General features: G+C 43.2%; 1 protein-coding gene, 1 long non-coding RNA gene and 1 other non-coding gene across 4 annotated transcripts in view; 2 read left to right on the plus strand and 1 right to left on the minus strand.

The window, feature by feature from the left end:
- The window catches only part of PI4K2A (phosphatidylinositol 4-kinase type 2 alpha), a 36,147-nt gene extending 13,680 nt beyond the window's left edge, over positions 1-22,467 (minus strand). Inside the window, exons 1-5 of one of the 2 annotated variants that reach the window (XM_007538587.3) lie at positions 21,903-22,461; positions 9,726-9,926; positions 8,944-9,075; positions 7,654-7,807; positions 625-686 (exon numbers count right to left, since the gene is read on the minus strand). In XM_007538587.3, coding sequence (XP_007538649.1) covers positions 625-686; positions 7,654-7,807; positions 8,944-9,075; positions 9,726-9,926; positions 21,903-22,343 — 990 coding nt within the window. In that variant the 5' untranslated portion in view covers positions 22,344-22,461. Of the gene's footprint in view, positions 1-624; positions 687-7,653; positions 7,808-8,943; positions 9,076-9,725; positions 9,927-21,902 lie in introns of both variants that reach the window. The other variant, XM_016195020.2, reaches the window with a different exon arrangement.
- LOC132542972 (small nucleolar RNA SNORA76) lies at positions 1,263-1,357 on the plus strand. The gene has a single exon (XR_009553942.1). It is a non-coding gene; the product is annotated as a small nucleolar RNA SNORA76 (small nucleolar RNA).
- Positions 11,780-14,294, plus strand: LOC132541964 (uncharacterized). The gene is made up of 2 exons (XR_009553079.1): positions 11,780-11,958; positions 13,583-14,294. It is a non-coding gene; the product is annotated as an uncharacterized LOC132541964 (long non-coding RNA).
- Positions 22,468-22,764: the final 297 nt, after the last annotated feature.

A 22,764-nucleotide genomic window follows, 5' to 3' on the forward strand; every position in this document is an offset into this window, starting at 1 on the left:
TCTATTCAATAAATAAATAAAGATAATACAAAGAAATTTAGGGAGTCGGGCGGTAGGATAGCAGGTTAAGCACATGTGGCGAGAAGCACAAGGACCAGAGTAAGGATCTTGGTTCGAGCCTCTGCCTCCCCACCTGCAAGGGAGTCGAGTCACAGGCAGTGAAGCAGGTCTACAGGTGTCTATCTTTCACTCCCCCTCCACTCTCAATTTCTCTCTGCCCTATCTAACAACGACAATAATAATTACAACAGCAATAAAAAAAGGGAAAATAAATAAACTTTTTAATTTTAAAAACATTTAAAATAAATTTTTTAAAAAATCACTGGCCAAACAAAAATCAAATCTGCTGATTAAATATATTATTTCTCAGGCCTTTACTATGCTAAGCAATACAAATTCTTAAGATAGGCATAAGATATATAACATATTCCAAACTTACTTGAACTTTAGTTTATACTATTAGTGTCATTCAGAGGGTCATCTCTTTAAAAAGAGCTCTATCAAGTATTAGCCTATCAGTCTCAAGTACATCTTGATCTTCCTGAACTTCTGAGACTTAAATCTCTTAATGTGCATATATGCTCCACCTTACCCTGTGCCTGCAGATGTAGGTCAATTTCTTACCCGAGAATTAGAACTATCCATGGGACAGTCATATTTAATCAGCCAGTTGTCATTGCCTCGATCTGTCAACAGAAACATAAAGATTAATAGAAAAGAACCAGGGTGACTTTCATTTTAATACTGGTACACTAGGTATTTTACACGCCTGTGCCAACTGAGCCATGCAATACATGGCATTAACAGAACAAAGGGAGGAAAACCACATTATCTTAATGGGTGCTTGAAAAAAAAACACTAGACAAAATTCAACATGCTTTCATGATTCGAAAAAAAAGAAGAAATCCAATAAACTAGGATTAAAAAGAAACAACAACAACATACTAGTAAATCATACATAAAAAGTAATACCGCATAAGGATCCCGGTTCGAACCCCGGCTCCCCACCTGCAGGGGAGTCGCTTCACAGGCGGTGAAGCAGGTCTGCAGGTGTCTTATCTTTCTCTCTCCCTCTCTGTCTTCCCTTCCTCTCTCCGTTTCTCTCTGTCCTATCCAACAACAACAACAATAATAACTACAACAATAAAACAACAAGGGCAACAAAAGGGAATAAATAAATAAAATAAATATTTAAAAAAAAAAAGTAATACCAAGTATCATATGTAATAGTAAAAGTTTTTTTTTTTTTAATACCAGATTACTTGGTGCCGGAGGTCAGGCTGCAGCGGCACAGCAGCTGCTCATGATAACTGGGGCTCCGTGTTGCCGGCTGCCCTTTTAGCCATGAGTCACATGAGCAAAAAAAAAAAACAGATTACTAATCAGCTCTGGCTTATGGTGGTGCAGGTGACTGAACCTGGGGCTTTGGAGCCTCAGGCAGGGAAATCTCTTTGCATAACCATTATGCTATCGAACCCCCCCCCCCTCAAGTTTTTCCTCTAAGATCTAGAACAAGGCAAGAATGCCCACTTTCTTTTTAAAAATATTTTCTTAATGATTTCTCAGGGAGAAAGAGAAAAGAGGAGAGAGTGGAGCACTGCTCCATGTCGGCACCAGCTAATGCCAGTGGCAGAACCTGCAGTCTCTGGGACTTCAAGTATGCAAACTAGTCCTCTGACAGGCTAAGCTCTGTCCCAAGTTAAAGGATATGATGCACTTCACCACTTGTGAAGCTTTCTCCCTGTAAGTGGGGAGCCGGGGGCTTGAACATGGGTCCTTTTAAAATATATATTGTGATGATAACAATATTACCCAAACTACATACAGTTTAAGTGCAGTTGCTATCCAAATTCCACATTATTTTTACAAAAAAAAATCCTAAAATTCATATAGCATCTCAAGAGATCCCAAATAGATAAGAACAATTCAGAAAAAGGAGAACAGAGCAGGAAAACTCATACTGCCTCCTAAACTGTCAAACTTACCGCATACAAAACTATATTTATGGGGGTTGGGTTGAGTACACATAGTACAATACACAAGGACCCATGTTCAAGCCCCGGCTCCCCACCTACAGAGAGAAAGCTTCACAAGTGGTGAAGCAGGGCTGCAGGTGTGTCTTTCTGTCTTTCTTCCTTGCTATCTTCCCCATCCCTCTTGACTTCTATCTCTATCCAATAAATAAATAAAATGTTAACAATAGTAATTTTTAAACTATATTTACTATAAAAACGATCAAAACAGTATGGCATAAAGACAAATAAATAGACCAATGGAATAGAAATACAGAGTCCCTGTGGTCTGGGAGGTGGTCCAGTGGATAAGGCATTGGACTCTCAAGCATGAGATCCCAAATTCAATCCCTGGCAGCACATGTACCGAGTGATGTCTGGTTCTTTCTCTCTTTACTATCATTGCTTATGAATAAATAAAATATTTAAAAAAAGGAAAAAAATAGAGTCCTAATATAAACCTTTGGATATATGATCAGATGATTTTTAATAAAGATGAGAAGACTGTTCAATGAAAGGCATCAGACTTTTCAACCAACAGTGCTGAATATGTGAATATATTATCTAATACCATATTTAAAGACTAACTCAAAATGGATTCATGACCTAAAACTATAAGCTTCTTACAAGAAAAGAGGGACCAGGCTGTGGCACACCTGGTAAAGCACATACACTACAGTGTGCAAGGACATGGGTTCAAAGCCCCTGGTCCCCGCCTGCAGGGGGAAAGTTTCACAAGTGGTGAAGCAGGTCTGCAGGTGTCTATCTATCTCCCCCTACCCTCTCAATTCCTCTGTCTCTATCCAATAATAAATTTTAAAAAAATTAAAAAGAAAAGAAAAGGGCAATGCTTCATGTCAGGGAGACAGCACAGCAACACACTAGATTTGCATTCCCAGGTTTAAGCCCTAGAACCACCTTGCGTCAGAACTAAGCAGTGATCTGTTGTCTGTCTCTCTTTCATGAAATTAAATAAACATATATATTTTTTAAAACTCAACAAGCTACTACCCCACTAAGGAAAGATAGAGACAGGCTGGGGGTATGGACTGACCTGCCAACACCCATGTCCAGTGGAGAAGCAATTACAGAAGCCAGACTTCCCACCTTCTGCTCCCCATAGAGATCGTTGGTCCATATTCCCAGAGGGATAAAGAATACAGAATCTTCCAATAAAGGGGAGGGGATATGGAACTTTGGTGGTGAGAATTGTACCTCTCTTATATCACAATCTTAATCACTAGCAAAAAAATAAAAAAACTTAAGTTGGGCAGTGGTGTAGTAGGAATGCTCAAGATTTGCAGGCATAAGGTCCTGAGTTAAGTGTCCCAGTATACATGTGCCAGAGTGATGAGCTGGTTCTCTTTCTTGTTAATAAATAAATATTTACAAAATAAATTAATCTATACCAAAAAAAGTGAATTCTACAATGATTTCATGTGTGTGTGTGTGTGTGTATCCATCTATCTATCCATCCAAAAGCACAGGTAACAACAACAACAAATAAATAGAGCTGTGAATTTTAAACAATGAATTAATTGCATGATGCTTTGCCATGTGCATGACCTGGATTTAAGTCTGGCCCCCACTGCATTGAAGAAAGTTTTAGTGTGGAAAAAGCCAAAAGACTTAAAGACATGAGAGCTGGGCGGTAGCACAGCAGGTTAAGCACATATGGCGCAAAGTACGCAAGGACCCTTGTATAAGGATTCTGGTTTGAGCCCCACCCCTGTTCCCCACCTGCAGGGGGTCACTTTGCAGGTGGTGAAGCAAGTCTGCAGGTATCTATCTTTCTCTCCGTGCTAAAACTTTAGTGTTCCACTCTCCCTCTCTCTAAAAAATTAATTGCAGACACTTTCAACATAGTAAAAAAAAAAAAAAAAAAGGTAATCTATATATGAGTAAGGGTTTTTTTTTTCTTTTTTTTCCCCCCTGCCATCAGGGTTATCGCTGGGGCTCAGTGCCAGCACTATAAATCCACTGCAACTGGTGGCCATTTTTTCCTTTTCTTTCTCTTCTATTTTATTACTGGATGTAACAGAGAGAAATTGAGAGGGGAAAGGGAGATAAGAGAGGAAGAGGTGGTGGCACACCTTGTTGAGCACACATACTGCAATGAGCAAAGGCCCAGGTTCAAGCTCCACCCCCACCATCCCCACCTGCAGGGGAAATGCTACAAGTGGTGAAGCAGTGCTGCAGCTGTCTCTCTTGCTTTGTTTTTTTTACCACAGCACTGCCACCTCTCCAGATTCAAAGGAGGTCTTAAAACTTTACATCAGGCTCAACCTGACACTGTTGACTGGCTATGGAAGAACGGCAAACGCTAGAAGAAGAAGAACCACAGCACTGATCAGCTCTGGGACTTTGGAGCCTCAGGCATGAGTTTCTGCATAACCATTATGCTATCTACCCCCCCCCCCCGCCCCTACAGGTGTCTCTCTTTCTCTCTCTCTCCATATCTCAATTTCTGGCTGTCTCTATCCAATAAATAAAGGTAATAATAATAATAGTACATTTACAAAAGAGAGAGCTACCTACAGACCTACTTAATCACTTGTGAAGTATCACCCCTGCCCACCCCACCCCCCCCAGCCCCCCACCACAGGTTGGGAGCAATGGCTCAAACCCAGGTCCTTGTGCATGGTAACAAGTGCACTTAATCCAGTGCATCACCACTTTGCCCCCTGTAAGAGTAAATATTTACAAATCATATACCTGACAAGGAATTACCATTCAGAATATATAGAGAACTCCAAACAACCTGATTGAAAGGCCAAAAGACTTGAAGACATGGGAGCTGGGCAGTAGCACAGTGGGTTAAGCGCACATGGCACAAAGTGTAAGGATTGGCACGACTGACATAAGGATCACGGTTTGAGCCCCTGGTTGAGCCCCCAGCTCCCCGCCTACAGAGGGTCACTTTGCAAGCAGTGAAGCAGGTCTACAGGTGTCTATCTTTCTCTCCCCCTCTCTGTCTTCCCCTCCTCTCTTGATTTCTCCCTGTCCTATCCAACAACAACAGCTATGACAACAATAACAATAAGAACTACAAGGGCAACAGAATGGGAAAAATGACCTCTAGGAGCAGTGGATTCCGTAGTGCAGGAACCAAGCCCTAGCAATAGCCCTGGAGGCAAAAAAAAAAAACATATATAAAAAAGATAAGATACAAATGGGAGTCAGGCGATAGCGCAGCAGTTAAGTGCAGGTGGCACAAAGCACAAGCACCAGCATAAGGATCCTGGTTTGAGCCCCGGGCTAAAGGGGGGTCGTTTCACAGGTGGTGAAGCAGGTCTATAGGTGTCTATCTTTCTCTCCCCACCTCTGTCTTCCCCTCCTCTCTGTCCTATCCAACAACAACGACATCAATAACAACAATAATAACTATAACAATAAAACAAGAGCAACAAAAAGGGAATAAATTTTAAAAAAAAAATACAAACACAAATGGCAAAAATCACATAGAACTATGCTCAGCCTCATAAATCACTAAATAAATACAAATCAGAACTATACAGACATGCCAACCCACACCCATTACGAAGTATACTTTCAAAAAACAGGAAATGACAAGTGGGGCAGGATGTGGAAAAACTGGAACTCCTATGCATTGCTGATGGGAATGTAAAATGACAGTCATTACAGAAAACAGTACAGTAACATTCAAAAAAATTAAGCAGAAATATATCATCCAGCAAGTCTACTTTCATATACATATTCAAAAGAACTGAAAGCAGTGTCTCACAGAGATATTTATATACCCAGGTTCATAGCAGTATTATTCACAGCAGCTAAAAAGTAGAAGCAATCCAAGTGTCCACTGAGTGATGAATAAGCAAAATGTGGTGTGTACATACAATGCGCTTAATTTTTCAGCCTTCAAAGGACAAGAAACTCAGAAGCATTCTACTAGATAAATGAACCTTGAGGATATTATGTTAGTAATAAATTGACAAATACTATATGAGTCCACTTACACAAGGTATTTAAAGATAAAACTGTCCTGTGGTAAGCACTGCTACTATATGAATGGCTGCAATCAAGGATGAGACTTGTTACTTTTTTTCTGGACATAAGTGTTTCTACTGCGGCTTCATGCCTACATGATGCCACCTTTCCCACAGACTTTTTTTTTTTTTTTGGCCCCCATGGTTATTGCTGGGGCTCGGTGCCTGCACCATAAATCCACTGCTCCTGGAGGCTATTTTTTCCCTTTTGTTGCCCTTGTTTTATCATTGATGTGGTTATAATTATTATTATTGTTACTGATGTCGTTGTTGGATAAGACAGAGAGAAATGGAGAGAGGAGGGGAAAACAGAGAGGGTGATAAAAAGATAGACACCTGCAGAACTGCTTCACCACTCATGAAGCGACTCCCCTGCAGATTCTTGCACTTTGCGCTAACCCACTGTGCTATGGTCCGATCCGTTCTCCCCCCCCCCTTTTTTTTTTAATAAAGACTGAGGGACAAAGGAAGAAAGAGATGCAGAGAGAGAAGGAGAGAGATCACAGTATTTCTTCACTGCTCATGAAGGTTCCGCTTTGCACGATGCTCCCATGTGGTGGACAGGGGCTTGAACCCTGGTAAGGTACTTGCTCTACTGGAAGAACTTCTCCATCAATGATACTCCTTACCCTGTTTCTCTCTGAGATAAGGAAAGAGGCTACTGATAAAATGTGAACCCTGGAAGCCTGGGAAGTGGCTCAATGAATAAAAACATTGGATTCTCAAGCATGAAGTCTTAAGTCTGATCACTGGCATCACATGTTCTACAACGATGCTCTGGTTCTCTCTGCCTCTCTCTCTCTCTCTCTCTCTCTCTCTCTCTGCCCCTCTCTCTCTCACACTAATAAATAACTCTTTTGAAAAATATGAACTTTGGCTCCAGGCTTTACTCTCTCTGGTAGTGTACACGATGTACCTAGAAAAAGTCTGTCTTGGAAAAGGATTCTCTGAGACCTTTCTCAAAATAGATAGTGCTTCTGCCTTAGAAAAACTCATTCTGGTCTAGGAGTATGGATCAGCCTGCCAACACCCATGTCCAGTGGAGAAGCAATTACAGAAGCCGTCTAGACCTTCCACCTTCTGCACCTGTCCTGGGTCTATACTCCCAGAGCGATAAAGAATAGGAAAGCTTCAGGAGTTGGGTGGTAGCACAGCAGGTTAAGCGCACATGGCAAGGATCAGTGCTAGGATCCCGGTTCAAGCCACCGGCTCCCCACCTGCAAGGGAGTCACTTCATGGGTGGTGAAGCAGGTCTGCAGGTGTCTATCTTTCTCTCCCCCTCTCTGTCTTCCCCTCCTCTCTCCATTTCTCTCTGTCCTATCCAACAACAACGACATCAATAACAACAACAATAAAACAACAAGGGTAACAAGAGGGAATTTAAAAAAAAAAGACTAGGAAAGCTTCCAATGGAGGGAGTGAGATGGAGAGCTCTGATGGTGGGAACTGTGTGGAATTGTTTCCCTCTTACTCAACAGACTTGTCGTTCACTATAAATTTAAAAAATAAATAAATAAATAAATAACCCTCATCCTGGTAAGACACCCATGCCAGGCTCTGCAAGGCAGTAGGCCTCCCTTCTTGTGCCTCATCAGTGTCTAACACAGGGCACAGGACCACCCCCAGCTGCTCACCAGTGTTGCGGATGATGTAATCCAGCACCACTAACCGCTCAAACTGCAGCAGCAATTGCCGATTAGTGTTCTCAGGGAGAGGTTCTGCTTCAAAACGCCGTAGCCAGTAGTCTGCATCTTTGTAGCTTTCCACAAAGAGCTGGAATGAACCAACCTACAACCAAGAACAACAAAGATATTGAAGTAAATCCATAACTTAGAACTACAATCTAAATCCAAAAACCCTAGAAATAAACTAAATACCACTCAGGCCTTATAGAGTTGTTTTGGTTTTTTTTTTGCTTTTTTTTTTAAAAAGACTTTATTTATTTATTATTAATGAAAAGGGGAGAAAGAACCAGACACCAGGAGTCAGGAGGTAGCACAGCGGGTTAAACACAGGTGGCGTAAAGTGCAACCAGCGTAAGGATCCTGGTTCGAGCCCCCGGCTCCCCACTTGCAGGGGAGTTGCTTCACAGGCTGTGAAGCAGTTCTGCAGGTGTCTATCTTTCTCTCCTCCTCTCTCCATTTCTCTCTGTCCTATCCAACAACAACGACATCAATAATAACTAAAAATAAATAAATAAATAAAACAATCAAAAAAAAAGAACCAGACACCACTCTAGTACATGTGCCGCTGGGAATTGAACTCAGGACCTTACGCTTGAGAGTCCAGTGTTTTATCCACTGCACCACCTCCCAGACCACGTGAAGTTTTATACTGCATCAGAAGCCTTGCCTTATATATGTGGATTCACTGCTCCTAGGTCACTGACTCATCGACCTTTTCGCTCTCTTAATTTCATATATATGGAGAGAGAGGAGAGGTATCTTACAGAACCAGAGCTTTCCTTGGTGCAATGGTCCCTATGGAGTTTATATTAGAGAAAGGGAACATTGTCAAGATCTTTTCTTTTCTTTTCAGTCATCACTGGGGCTTCACCACTACAGGCTAACTTTATTAGATAGACAGAGACAAAGTCTTCCAATGAGGTAGGGGCCAAGGCTTGAACAAATTCTATATTTCCTTATTACTTTACAAGTATAAGAGCAAAGGGTTGTAACAGTGATTACCCATTCAAATGAAAAAAAAAAATCTATTTAAAAAGTTCAGAAAAGTGAGAAAGTTAGGGCTTTATTCTCTAGGGAATTATCTCTAAACCTTAATCCCATCTCAGAAACGAGAAAGAAGCCTTGAGACAGCTATTCACGTGGCTATATATAAATCTGTAGGCATTGGGCTTTACCACTTGGATGGTTATGCCAATGTAAATCAATACCTTTGATAAACTAAATAGGTGGAGGCAATACCTTTGGCGGGAGTCCAATACGGTTAAACCGTTGCCCAACTTTTGGAACTTTCTCTAGTGCAAGCCGCTTGCCTCTTGACTTCACTCGGTCAATAGCATTATAGTTGAAGGTCTCACTGGCCAGATATACTACCTGGAATGGAAGCAGAAGTCAAGTTTGTGGAACCACATCACTATGGCAGAGAAGAGCTAGGTGCTCACCAATACCATTTCTCTTCAGGACACACAGAAAGAATACATTTCTTGGTTTTTCTGGCTGCTAAGCTTCCATGGTGACCTCTCAGGTCACAAATGATCAGATTTATTTTTGATTACCCTTTAGAACAAACCATTTTGCTATGATAATGAAACTATCACAACCTGAAACCTCAGAGGAAAAGAGGGTGGAGGCAGTTATCAAGTGCAGGTGGGAAGCCGGGGGCTCAAACCAGGATCCTTAGGCCGGTCCTTAGGCTTTGGCCATGTGTGCTTAACCCATAACTCCTGGCATTTAGGTTTCTAACCATCTGAGGTTTTCTCCATTTTCATAAATGTGCATCAGAGGGTCGGTGAACTCTCAAATGCTGAATACGAAAATGTTATGTGAACCCTTCTCAGGGTCTTTTCACCAATACATTAAATCATGAGCCAAAGCATTCTACTCTCCTCAAAGAGGGTGACAACCCTAGACTCAGGACATGAATAGCTTTCACTGGACCTACTAGTCCCACTAATATGTAGCAGGGCTCTGCCCCAGGAAATGTCTGGCCTGGCAATAAGGGTCCCTAGAGAATGGGCACTGACCTTTGTACGTGGCACAATGTTAAGTTCCAATTTCTGATCCACCAGGCTGGCACCAGCTTCCGAAAGATAACCCTGGTTGAGAACAAGGCAATCACGGCCAAAGCAGCAGGGACAGCACAGTTTTTGTAGCCACTTGGTCCATTTGGGGTTAAGGTGTCCATACGGCTCTTCATTCTTGGGTTTGAAGACAGCAATGATCTTCTACACAGATGGAAGGAAAAGATTTTAAAAGAAAAATGACCATTATAGCCTGTAGACTAGTCAGCAAGAATCTAGAGAGAAATGAGAAGCTATAGGCAAACACACCTCCTTATTGCCAGCCTCCTCCCCAGCTTATAAGGGAAAGGAAGAAGCTCATATGTGCAGTTAAGAGACCCACTATAAAGGGTAATAACCAGTAAGTACCAAGTCGACTATATAGACCACAGCAAACCTTTAACACCATCAAACCCCAACTTCCAAGGTACACACACACACCCATAGAAGCATAAATTATAGAAAAATTTTAAATATAGAAAGGAAATTATTTAAGTATTATGGAATGAGAGTAAGAAAATTCCTTCTTCGATAATAGCTTTACTTTGTCAGTTTTACTATCCCACCCCAAGTAGTAACAAACCCTTAAAATATAGGTTAAGGACAGAGGACCTAGAGGGGGTTGTATTGTTACATGGAAAACTGGGAAATGTTATGTAGTTATGCATGTATTTAACTACTGTATTTACTGTTGAACGTAAAACATTAATTCCCCCCAAAAAATATGTTGTTGACTGTAAAAAAAATAATAAACTAACGAGCAAAAAAAGGAAAAAAAAAAAAGTCACCAAATGACCCTGGATCTCTTAGACTCTGAGAACTATGATGGTTACTGGGGTGGTGGGGGAGATCACAGCACTTTGGTGGAGGGTGTGGTGACTTACACTTACCATATATGTGTGTTAGATTACACACCTGAAATCTTCTAATTTTTTTTAAGTTTTTTTTCTTTTTAATATTTATTTATTTATTATTGGATAGAGATAAGAGAAATTGAGAGGAGTGGGGGAAATAGCGAGGGAGAGAAGACAGAGAGCCACCTGCAGCCCTACTTCACCACTTGTGAAGCTTTCCCCCTACAAGCAGGGACCAGGGGCTTGAAGCTGGGACCTTGTGCACTGTAATGTGTGTGCTTAACCAGGTACGCCACCGCCTGGCCCCTATCTTCTAATTGTTTAAAACTCTTCAGGCCAAAAATATAAATCTGTTACCTTACTAAAATTGGATTCTTTTAAGTAACTATGATGGGCAAGAGATCAGGACATGGAAAGTCACCAAGACTGAACTAACTCCATGTTTTCCAGCAGGCAGCTACTTAGTCCTGAAAGTCCTTCTAGATTTGAGAAGCTACGTCCCCACCCCACAAAGGTTCCATCCTCAGACCAGTCAACCCTCTGAGGTTTGAGACTGATCTCATTCCCTATAGTTCTCAAACTAGTAATTTCAAAGGAAGAAAAGAAATAAACTACCCCAATGATTCATCTTCATATCATATGATTTTCCCTCTCCCCTCTCCTTACAGCCAACTCAACTTAGTCTGGGTCATAAGACATTTCCCTGTGGGTGTCACTTCCTGAATGACAAGTCAAAACAGAAAACATTCAACCCCAAGTCAGGCGGTAGCGCAGAGGGTTAAGCGCACACAGCGCAAAGCTCAAGGACCAGCGTAAAGATCCTGGTTCTAGTTCCCGGCTCCCACCTGCAGAGGAATTGCTTCACAGGCGTTGAAGCAGGTCTACAGGTATCTCTCCGTCTCTCTTCCTCTCTATCTCTCCCTTCTCTCTCAATTTCCCTGTCTCTATCCAAGAACAAATAAAAAAATTAAGCACACATTCATATTTTAATAGGACTGGTTAAGTCCATGTCTCCACCAATAACAACTGGTCAGTTGTCAAGTCCTGCAAGGATTTCAGAGCACAAGAGAAGTATATAATTCGATCTTCCCTTCAAAAGAATAAATTTGTTCTTAAAGATAAATTTACAGGAAAAAGTTAAATGCATAGATTTCAGAATTGCATCCTTATCCAAAGTAGCTAGCAAGAGGCCTAAGTTATCAGCCTTCTTCTGTCTCTGCTCCCCACAAATACTAGACTGAACCACACAGCAGCAATAGCAAGAGGTTCACCACTCAGAAATGGCTGAGGAGGCCACTGTAACTCTCTAGAGCCTGGGCAGTAAAATCACAGGACAACTTCAGGTATATCCCCAAAAACTTACAATTAGCTCAGCTGAGGCACAATGTGGAGTTCAGCAAGCTGGTCCCCAAAGAAAGGAAGACCAAAACACTTCTAACATTACTGGAGACTGAAAAGTACCAGGGCTGAGGCTTAAATAACCTAAGAAAATAGAAGTAGCAGGCCAAGATTGCAATCAAGTTTCATTTATGAGAATGACAGGCAAGGGTAGATAGCATAATGGTTATGCAAAGAGACTTTTATGCCTAAGGCACCAAAGTCCCAAGTTCAATCACTGGCATCACCATAAACCAGAGCTGATCAATGCTCCAATGAGGATAAAAAAGAATATATTCTCTGATCCTTGGGGCCAGGAGATGGCTCACCTGGTTGAGCGCACGTTATAATAATGCACAAGGACCTGGATTCGAGCCCCCAGTCCCCACCTGCAGGGGGAAAGTTTCACAAGTGGTGAAGCAGTGCTGCAGGTGTCTCTCTCCCTTTCTTCCCTCTTAATTTCTTGCTATCTCTATCCAATAAATAAAAGTAATAAAAAAATTTTAAAAGACTGGCCTCTCAAATATCTCAATTTTCTCCTACATTTTACCAACTGTAAAAGCATTACTAATTGGGGACCAGGCAGTAGTGCAGTGGGTTAAGCGCAAGGAATGGCACAAGAATCCCAGTTCAAGCCTCTGGCTCCCTACGCGCAGGGGGGTTGCTTCACAAGCAGTGAAGCAGGTCTGCAGATGTCTCTCTCTTTCTCTCCCCCTCTGTCTTCCCCACCTCTCTCGATTTCTCTCTGACCTATCCAACAATAGCAATAACAATAATAACAAGGGCAACAAAAATGGAAAAATAAAAAAGAAAAACGACCTCCAGGAGCAGTGGATTCATAGAAACTTAAAACCACTCAAATCAGTCACAAGTATTTAGTTGAAAAAGAAAATGACCAAAGTCCCAGGTTCAATCCCCTGCACCACCATAAACCAGAGCTGAGCAGTGCTCTGGTTAAAAAAAAAAAAAAAAAAAAGTGGTCCAGGAGGTGGCACAGTGGCCAAGGCACTAGATTCTCAAGCATGAGGCCCTGAGTTCAATCCCTAGCAACACATGTACCAGAGTGATGTCTGGTTCTTTCTCTCTCTCTCCTATCTTTATTATTAATAAATAAATAAAATCTTAAAACTATTCTTAATGGGCCCCTTGGAATATACCTAAAATAGACCTACTAGCCCTTTCCAAAATGGAGACCCCAAATCTCATCTGCTATACTCCTACCTTTAGATTCCTGATTATTAAACAATTTGTTCTGCTTTATATCTTTTTTTATTTTCTTTATTGGGGAATTAATGTTTTATATTCAACAGTAAATATAATAATTTATACATGCATAACATTTCCCAGTTTTCCATATAACAATACAACCCTCACTAGGTCCTCTGTCATCCTTTTTGGACCTGTATTCTCCACCACCACCCCCCACCCCCAACCACCCTACAGTCTTTTACTTTGGTGCAAGACGCCAATTCCAGTTCAGATTCTACTTGTGTTTTCTCTTCTGATCTTGTTTTTCAACTTCTGCCTGAGAGTGAGATCATCCCATATTCATCCTTCTGTTTCTCTGCTTTATATCTCAATGTTTTTCAGCCACCAATTTGCTGCCAAGATGCCAACCTGTCTTCTTCACTGGAAAGAGGATCTCACCAATGTGTCCTGGAGCCCCACCTCTCCAGAACCCTGCCCTACTAAGGAAAGACAGAAACAGGCCGGGAGTATGGATCAACCTGGCAATGCCCATGTCCAGCAGAGAAGCCAGACCTTCCACCTTCTGCACCCCTTAATGATCCTGGGTCCATGCTCCCAGAGGATAAAGAACAGGAACACTTCCAATATAAGAGATGGGATATGGAACTCTAGTGGTGGGAATTGTGTGGAACTGTACTCCTTTTATCCTGTCTTGTTGATCATTATTAAATCAATACATAAAATTTTTTTAAAAAAGCATAGGGGCCAGGTGGTGGCACATCTGGTTGAGCGTACATTATAGTACGCAAGGACCCAGGTTTGAGTCCCCAGTCTCCACCTGCAGGGGGAAAGCTTCACAAGTGGTGAAGCAGTGTTGCAGGTGTCTCTTTGTCTCTCTACCTCTCTATCACCTCCTTCCCTCGCAATTTCTGGCTGTGTAAATAATAAATAAAATGTATTATTTATCCAATAAATAAATAAATAATTTTTTTAAAAAGTTTTCAGGTCAGGGGTAGACAGCATAATGGTTATGCAGAGACTCTCATTCCTGAGGCTCCAAAGTCCCAGGTTCAATCCCCTACACCACCATAAACCAGAGCTGAGCAGTGCTCTAGTGCTTCTTTCCGTGTGTCTCTCTCTGCATCTCTCTCAAAAATAAAATAAACTATATATATATATATATATATATATATATATATATATATAATCACTTGGAGTCCTAAAAAAAAGCATTTTGCATTTTCTCAAATATACTATTTTTACCATATTTAGTGTCATATCTCCAAAAATGTCTAACCCAGGTTGGCAGATATAAGCTTTAAAATGAAACACTGCCACCAGGTTCCAGGTGTCATCAGGATGCCGGCCAGGCTTCCCTGGATTGAAGACCCCACCAATGTGTCCTGGAGCTCCGCTTCCCCAGAGCCCCACCCTACTAGGGAAAGAGAGAGGCAGACTGGGAGTATGGACCGACCAGTCAACGCCCATGTTCAGCGAGGAAGCAATTACAGAAGCCAGACCTTCTACCTTCTGCAACCCTCAATGACCCTGGGTCCATGCTCCCAGAGGGATAGAGAATGGGAAAGCTACTGGGGAGGGGGTGGGATATAGAGATTGGGTGGTGGGAATTGTGTGGAATTGTACCCCTCCTACCCTATGGTTTTGTTAACTAATCCTTTCTTAAATTAAAAAAAAAAAATGAAACACTGCTCTCCTGCTAGGAATATGGAACCATGCCAGGGGCTTTCATGTGTTAAATCTTAATTCTCTAAGTAAACTAGTGAATCACATGATAGTCTGTGATTCTTGGTGATATGAACATCTGCATTATTAGGTACACAACACACACACACACACAAAATGTTCAAAGAATAACATTGTAGGTAAATTGATCAAGAGAACTGAAGCCAAAGAACATAACTGAGGAGAGTAATATAAGTACTCTCTACTAAGATTTCCAATCTCACACTTTTCATTTTTGTTCCAGTTTCCCATTATTCACCCTGAAGGAAGAACCATCCTATGTTGGGAAGTGAAAGCAAGGCTCTAAAATTAGCTCTTATAGAAAATGCTGGTTCCCCAAGTCTTTGTCCCCTTTTTCCTTGGGTGCAGGAACCCTGAGTTCTAGCCGGGCAAGCTAAAGATCGCAACTCCCAACCACTGCTGCAGCTGATTTCTGGACAATGAGAAAGGCCTAGTGCAACTTCTAAAAAATATCTTAAAGGAAGAGGGCATAATTCCCTTCTCTCATTCCTTCTCCCTATTGGCTGAAAAGCAGACAAGCTGTCTTCCGCTTGGGTAGCCATCTTGAATCATGGAAGTCACATGCTATGGTCAGCTAGCCAACTGGATGGAAAGAACTTGCATCCCTAACAGAGTTAAATTCTGTGCCAGCTAGAGTTGCCTGTAGACTTACTTTGTGAGAACCAATGGCTCTTATAGCTTTGGTTGAAGTATCATCATCATTAATATTACTGTAAAGCTTTCTTTATTACATATGAGGGACAGTTGCACATGAGACACACAGAGAGAAGCCAGAGCATCACCTCAGCACATGCAGTACTAGGGATCAAACTGCGCACTTCAAACATGTAAGTTCAGTGCTCCACCAGCTGAGCCATCTCCCCAGCCACCAAGTCAAAACTATTTCTAAGTTTCTCTCACATAGCTACATTTAATCTTAACTAATACAGTAGCTGAAAAGGAAAACCAGAAGTTCAGGTGACTAGCTCATTATCAGTAGAACACAGCAGTTAGTAGTTTAAACACTGGAGCCAGTTCACCTGGTCTGAATGCTGCCTCCCACTTATTAGTTGTGAAACCCTGGGCAAATTAGTTCTACTAGGTACCTGGTGCCATGATCTGTAGAGATAATAGCATTACCTATCTCCAATAAAGTTAGGAAGATAAGTGAGTTATTACTTATAAAGACTTCAGGGGCCAGGTGGTGGTGCTTCTGGTTGAGTACAAATGTTTCAATGCTCAAGGACCCCCATTTGATTCCCTGGTCCCCACCTGCAGGGGGAAAGCTTTGCGAGTGCTGAAGCAGGGCTGCAGGTATCTCTCTTTCTCTTTCCCTCTCTATCTTCCCCTACCCTCTTAGTTTCTGGCTGTCTCTATCCAATAAATAAAGATTAAAAAAAAATCAGTATGCAACTCCCAATCCAAACCAAATAATATTGCATCCGCCGATCACAACCTAACCAAAGCAACGACTGCCACCTCAACATGCTTCACCTCAGACTGTATCCAGAGACTTCACGTGTGGAATGACAACCCTTCAACTTCATTACTCGGGTGAGACCTTTCCTTTTATAGTACACTCTAATTTCATCTCAGGTAGTTCACTTTCTAACAAAGTCCCATAATCTAGATATACACCAGTTTCTGTGAGAGAGAGCTTATGTGCACACGTATCCATAAACTACTGCAAAATATATACCTGAAAGCAGAAGTACACTAGAGTTTGCAGTGAGTACCTCCCTAATACTTCCTCTCCACTATTCCAAGCTTGGGATCCATGATTGCTCAACAAATTGTTTGGCTTCATATGTTAACTCTCTTTTCAATCACCAGGTTCCAGATGCCACAGGATGCTGGCTAGGCTTCCTTGGATTGAAGACCCCACCAATGTGTCCTGGAGCTCAGCTTCCCCAGAGACACACCTTACTAGGGAAAGAGAGAGGCAGACTGGGAGTATGGACCGACCAGTCAACGCCCATGTTCAGCGGGGAAGCAATTACAGAAGCCAGACCTTCTACCTTCTGCAACCCTCAATGACCCTGGGTCCATGCTCCCAGAGGGCTAGAGAATGGGAAAGCTACCATGGGAGGGGGTGGGTTATGGGGATTGGGTGGTGGGAATTGTGTGGAGTTGTACCCCTCCTACCTTATGTTTTTGTTCACTAATCCTTTCTTAAATAAAAAATTTAAAAAAAAAAAAAATCAGGAGTCGGGTGGTAGCACAGCAGGTTAAGCCCACTTGGCACAAAGTGCAAGGACTAGCGCAAGGATCCCGCAGTCAAGCCCCCAGCTCCCCACCTGCAGGGGGGTCGCTTCACAAGCGGTGAAGCAGGTCTGCAGGTGTCTATCTTTCTCTTCCCCTCTGTCTTCCCCTCCTCTCTCCACTTCTCTCTGTCCTATCCAACAACATCAATAGCAATAACTACAACAATAAAAAAGGGCAACAAAAGGGAAAATAAATATTTTTATCTTAAAAAAAAAAAAGACTTCAAACCCGTAACATAGACAGTGTTACCTAAACACTTACTAAATAAAATGAACACATTTGGAGCAGGACCAAAGACAGCAAGACTAACTGCAGTGAGTTTGATTGATAGCATAACCTACCACACATTTAGGAAGTGGTCCTCTGCTCTAAACCACATTTTCCTCAGTGGGAATAGGATGGTTACATTAAAAAATTTTCCTGAGCATTATGTATTTTGACTTCCCCTCCAAGAAAGGATAGTGGCCGAGAAGTTTTAATGACTAGAAGCCTACAGGTGACCAGGAAATATACTCACTGTCTGTCATTCTGTGTCCTATGTTCTGAAGTGGTAGTACTTCATCTGCCAGGTAGAACTGAGAGATCATATTACCCCCACCTGTGAGAGTGCCAGATCACTTCTCAGCTGACCTGACACACTTTCAGCAGAGCTGTAGCAGGGTCATGAGACAAAAAACAAAATCTCCCTCCTACTCAGATCTTATCCCCTTTTTACATCAGCCAACAATCTGGGAAAAAAGAAAAGAAAAATGAAAGCTATTCACATCTTACATCTCATTCTATTTATTAATAGATCATTTATAAAACAATGAAAGCAGGCCAGGGAGGTTCAGTGGTAGAGTGCCCACCTTGAATGTGTGAAGCTCTGGGTTCAATCTCCAGCACCACAGGGGAGCTGCAAGGACTCCAGAGATGGTACACTAGGACTTTGCTTTTCCTGTCTCTCTCCCACTATTTCTCTCTGAAAATGGAGGGGGGGGGGGAGGAAAAAAATTGTCTGCAACCTTGGGGGAACTGTGGTGGCTTGCAGTGGGGAGACTGAAGATTCAGAACTCTGGTGGTGGCAATGGTGTGGATTTAAACCCTTGTTGACATGTAATTTTGTAAAAAAAAAAAAAAAAAAAAAGTTGGGCCAGGGATGTAGTTCAAAGGTAAAACATATGCCTGAGATGCTGGGTTCACTATCTAGTACTGCATTAAAAAAAAAGGGGGGGGGTGGCAGGTAGCAAGATAACTCACCTGGAAGGGGCCCTAATTTTCCATGCACATGACCTAAATTCAAGTCTTCATACAGTGCATGGGAGAAATATGGCATAAGGAAGTTTGGGTGCCATTGTCTCTTCTTATTTCTCCCTCCCCAACTCCATCTGAAAAAATTATTCCAGAGTGGTGAGGGGCCTCCATGGTGGGGAAAAATAGCTGAAAGCACCTAACATTTAGCACCCAGGACAACTTCACTTCCTAAAAGTGATGCCTGCCTGCCAGCCTGCCTGCCCTTTGAGCTTTCAATTTAGTTCACTTCTCCTTTAAAAGAGGTGCTTAGAAACATATTATTCTCAAAGCTCCCCTCAACTCAATTTATATTAACTAAATGGTTGGTTGCAACAAGGTTCTTTCTTTATTTTATTTTTTTTTCTTTTGTCTCCAGGGTTATTGCTAGGGTTCGGTGCCTGCACTACAAATCCACTGCTCCACCCAGGTGTCCAACAACAGATGAGTGGCTGAGCAAGTTGTGGTATATATACACAATGGAATATACTACTCAGCTGTAAAAAATGGGTGACTTCACCGTTTTCAGCCGATCTTGGATGGACCTTGAAAAAATCATGTTGAGTGAAATAAGTCAGAAACAGAAGGATGAATATGGGATGATCTCACTCTCAGGCCAAAGTTGAAAAACAAGATTAGAAAAGAAAACACAAGTCGAACCTGAAATGGAATTGGAGTATTACACCAAAGTAAAAGACTCTGGGGTGGGTGGGTGGGTGGGTGGAGAGAATACAGGTCCATGAAAGATGATGAATGAAATAGTGGGGGTTGTATTGTTAAATGGGAATCTGGGAAATGTTATGCATGTACAAACTATTGTATTTACTGTTGAATGTAAAACATTAATTCCCCAATAAAGAAATAAATTATTTAAAAAAAAAAAAAAAAAGCATCGGACTCTCAAGCAATGGGTCCTGAGTTCAATCCCCGGCAGCATATGTACCAGAGTGATGTCTGGCTCTTTCTTTCTCCTCTTGTATTTCTCATTAATTAATAAATAAAATCTTAAATAAAAAAAAAAGAAAGAAAGAATTCCAGCTCTAAATGAGATGATCAGTGGTAGACTAGAACTAGGAACTCAAACAAAAAAAAAAAAAAAAAGAAGGAATACAGGGGAATCGACAAAATAGCTCCTGTCTGCTTAATTTTTGATCCAGAATAAGATCACAATCTGGTGGTATATCATAGGTACACAAACACTTCTTCTTCTATTTTAAATAGGTAACAAGAAAAAAAAGAAAAGGAAAAAAAAAGTCAGCAATATAGCTGACCTAGATAGTGAGCTTGTTTTGCTATGCATCAGACCCAGGATTGAGCATATATATACTGAAGCAGTAAAACCCTGGCAACAAACGACCAAAAAAAAAAAAAAAGTTCACACAGGATTCCTGAAGAGAAAACTAGAGGAAACTTTTTACATGATTTTAATAAGTGTATCAATAACTAATGTTTCTTATAAACAGTTCAGTAAATAAAAAAAAAAAAACTGGGGGCCGGGTAGTGGCAAACCTGATTGAGCACATGTATTACAATGAGCAAGGACCCGGGTTCAAGGACCCGGTCCCCACCTACAGGAGGAAAGCTTTACGAGTGGTGAAGCAGAGCTGCAGGTGTCTTTCTGTCTCTCTTCCTCTCTATCACCCCCCTCAATCTTGATTTCTGGCTGTCTCTAGCCAATAAATAAAGATAATAATTAATTAATTTTAAAAAAAACAGTTCAGGCACTGAGAACTTCCACAGGGAAGATATTCTTTTGACCCAGATGATACTTCTGGTTTGATCTCAATGCCTTAACTTCTGCATTTGTCAAAGGGATAAAAGTCATCCCTCAAGTTGCTTCACAGGCGGTGAAGCAGGTCTGCAGGTGTCTTTCCCTCTCTGTCTAACCCCTCCTCTATTTCTCTCTGTCCTATCCAACAAAGACGACAACAACCACAAAACAAGGGCAACAAAGGGGAATAAATAAATAAATATTTTTTTAAAAAGTCAGCCCTCATATGACCTGACCATCCGTGCCCCATCCCATCCCCCTCTGTACACATGCAACAGGGCAACACAAAGGTCACCAAACACCGGCTTACCAGGGGAAGAAACAGGAAAACAAATTACTGACAGTCCTGGGAGAGAAATGAAAGTATAGAAGGTAGTCGACAGGCCTATGTTTCTAAAATCTCCACATTTTAAAATGAGGAATTCTTAAAAACAAACAAACAAAACAGCAACAAGAACCTGCAAGGATCCTGGTTTCGCAGGTGGTGGAGCAGGTCTGCAGGTGTCTCTCTCTCTCTCCCCTCCTCTCTCTTTTTATTGCCTTTATTTATTTATTGGATACAGACAGCCAGAAATCGAGAGGAAAGAGGGTGACAGAAAGAGACAGAGACAGAAAGATACTTGCAGCCCTGCTTCACCACTCACAAAGCTTTCCCCCTACTACAGGTGGGGACTCGGGGCTCCAACCTGGGTCCTTATAACAGGTGTACTCAACCAGGTGCACAACCACCCGGGGGCCCTTCTCTATCTCGCCTTCCTCTCCTAATTTCTCTCAGTGCTATCTGGAGAAAAAAAAATGGCCCCCAGGAGCAGTGGATTCATGGTGAAGGCACTGAGCCCCAGCAATAACCCTGGAGGCAAAAGAAAAAAAAAGGGGGGGGGATTTGAACAATTTCCCAGAAGAGCAATAAGCAAGGAAATGGTGAATCCACCCACTCCCTCACCGGCGTCTGTCAGTAACAGGCCTGGGATGGTGACAGGTGACATTCCCCAAACACAGCAGGCTGGATGGAGCTAAACCCTCAGGAGTCCCCCAGCCCCCCGGGTCACCTGTCCCCCTCCATGAACAGCGAGAAGGGCGATTGCTCTCCACAATGAGAGAAGGGGGCTCTGAGCTCAAGATCTGGAGGTCAAGGCTGAAAAGCAGAAGAGAGCTGAAAGTTGAGAAAGTAAACAGCACACACACACACACACACACACACACACACACACACACACACACACACGACGAAACACACACCCACGTACACTCTAGCACCTACGCACCCCAACACACACACACACACACACACACGACGAAACACACACCCCAAACACACATCCACGCACACTCCAACACCTACCACCCCAACACACACACCAACACACACAACCTGCAGCTCTGACACCTCTGCCCAGAGGGCTAGTTGCCCCATCGCAGGCCCAGGTTCCCGGCCCTATCTGGTCAGTTTCCTCTTTTCATTTTCCGCTCCCTCCCCTCCCCTCCCCGCCGCCACCGCCAAGCAAATAAATTCTGATTTATTTTTCCACCCTGCACCCTGCGGACCTGCAGACGCTCAGAGCCGGGCCCAGGGGCTCCAGGCCGCCAACTTTCTTTCTTTCTCTCTTTCTTTCTCTCTCCCCTCTCAGCCTGCCCCCCCCCCTCCGCCCCCGTCGGGCCGCGCCCAGCTCTCACCCCCTGAAGATTCTTGACGAAGTAGCTTCCACTGGAGCCCTGGTAGATCCGCTCCGGGAAGATGCCGCGTTCAATGGCCAGCTCCGACTGCCGCACCACCGACTCGAACTCGGGGTCCTCCGGGAACTCGTTCCGCTCGCGGTGGGCCTGCACTGCGTGCGTCGCCGCGGCCTGGGCCGCCAGGGCTTGGGCCTGCGCCGCCACGACGTGGGTCTGCCCCTGGGCCGCCGCGCCCCGGGCCCGGTCCAGCAGCGGCTGCCGCTCCCGATCGTGACCCGGCGAGCCCGGCGGAGAGGGGACCGCGCCGGCCGCTGCCGCCCCCGCAGCCACTCGCACCGCGCCCCCCGGCACCTGCGGAAAGTGAGCGCCCGAGCCGGATGGGAAGGTGTAGTCCGGGGGTTGGGCCCGCTCGGGGGACACCAGTGGACTCGTCTCGTCCATCACTGAGGCCGCCGGCTCCGGGACCGGCGCGCTTGCACACAGCTGAGCTCGCAGCCCGGACCAATCCGCGGCACCCACCCTCAACCTGCCTGGCCAATCAGCTCGCGGCGCTGCCGGCACCCCGCCCCTGTCATCCCTGTTTACTAGGCGACGAATAGGTACGACCCCTGGCGTGCTAACAGTAGCCAATCAGAACCGGCTCCTACGCAATCGCGGCCTTGGCATTTTTCTCCCGTCACTTTCTGTGAAGACTGCGCATGCTCCAGGAGCCAAACGTGGGTCAGACACGCCCTCTGCTTCTACCAGCCAAGCCCCGCCCAACTGCTGCTTGCTTCTGCTGCTTTAATTGCTGACTGCTGGTTGGGTGCGTACTTAACTAGTTAGTTATTGAGGGCTTGAGTATCGCAGGTAAAACTGGAGT

Source organism: Erinaceus europaeus, chromosome 1, assembly GCF_950295315.1.
Source record: "Erinaceus europaeus chromosome 1, mEriEur2.1, whole genome shotgun sequence".
NCBI lineage: Eukaryota > Metazoa > Chordata > Mammalia > Eulipotyphla > Erinaceidae > Erinaceus > Erinaceus europaeus.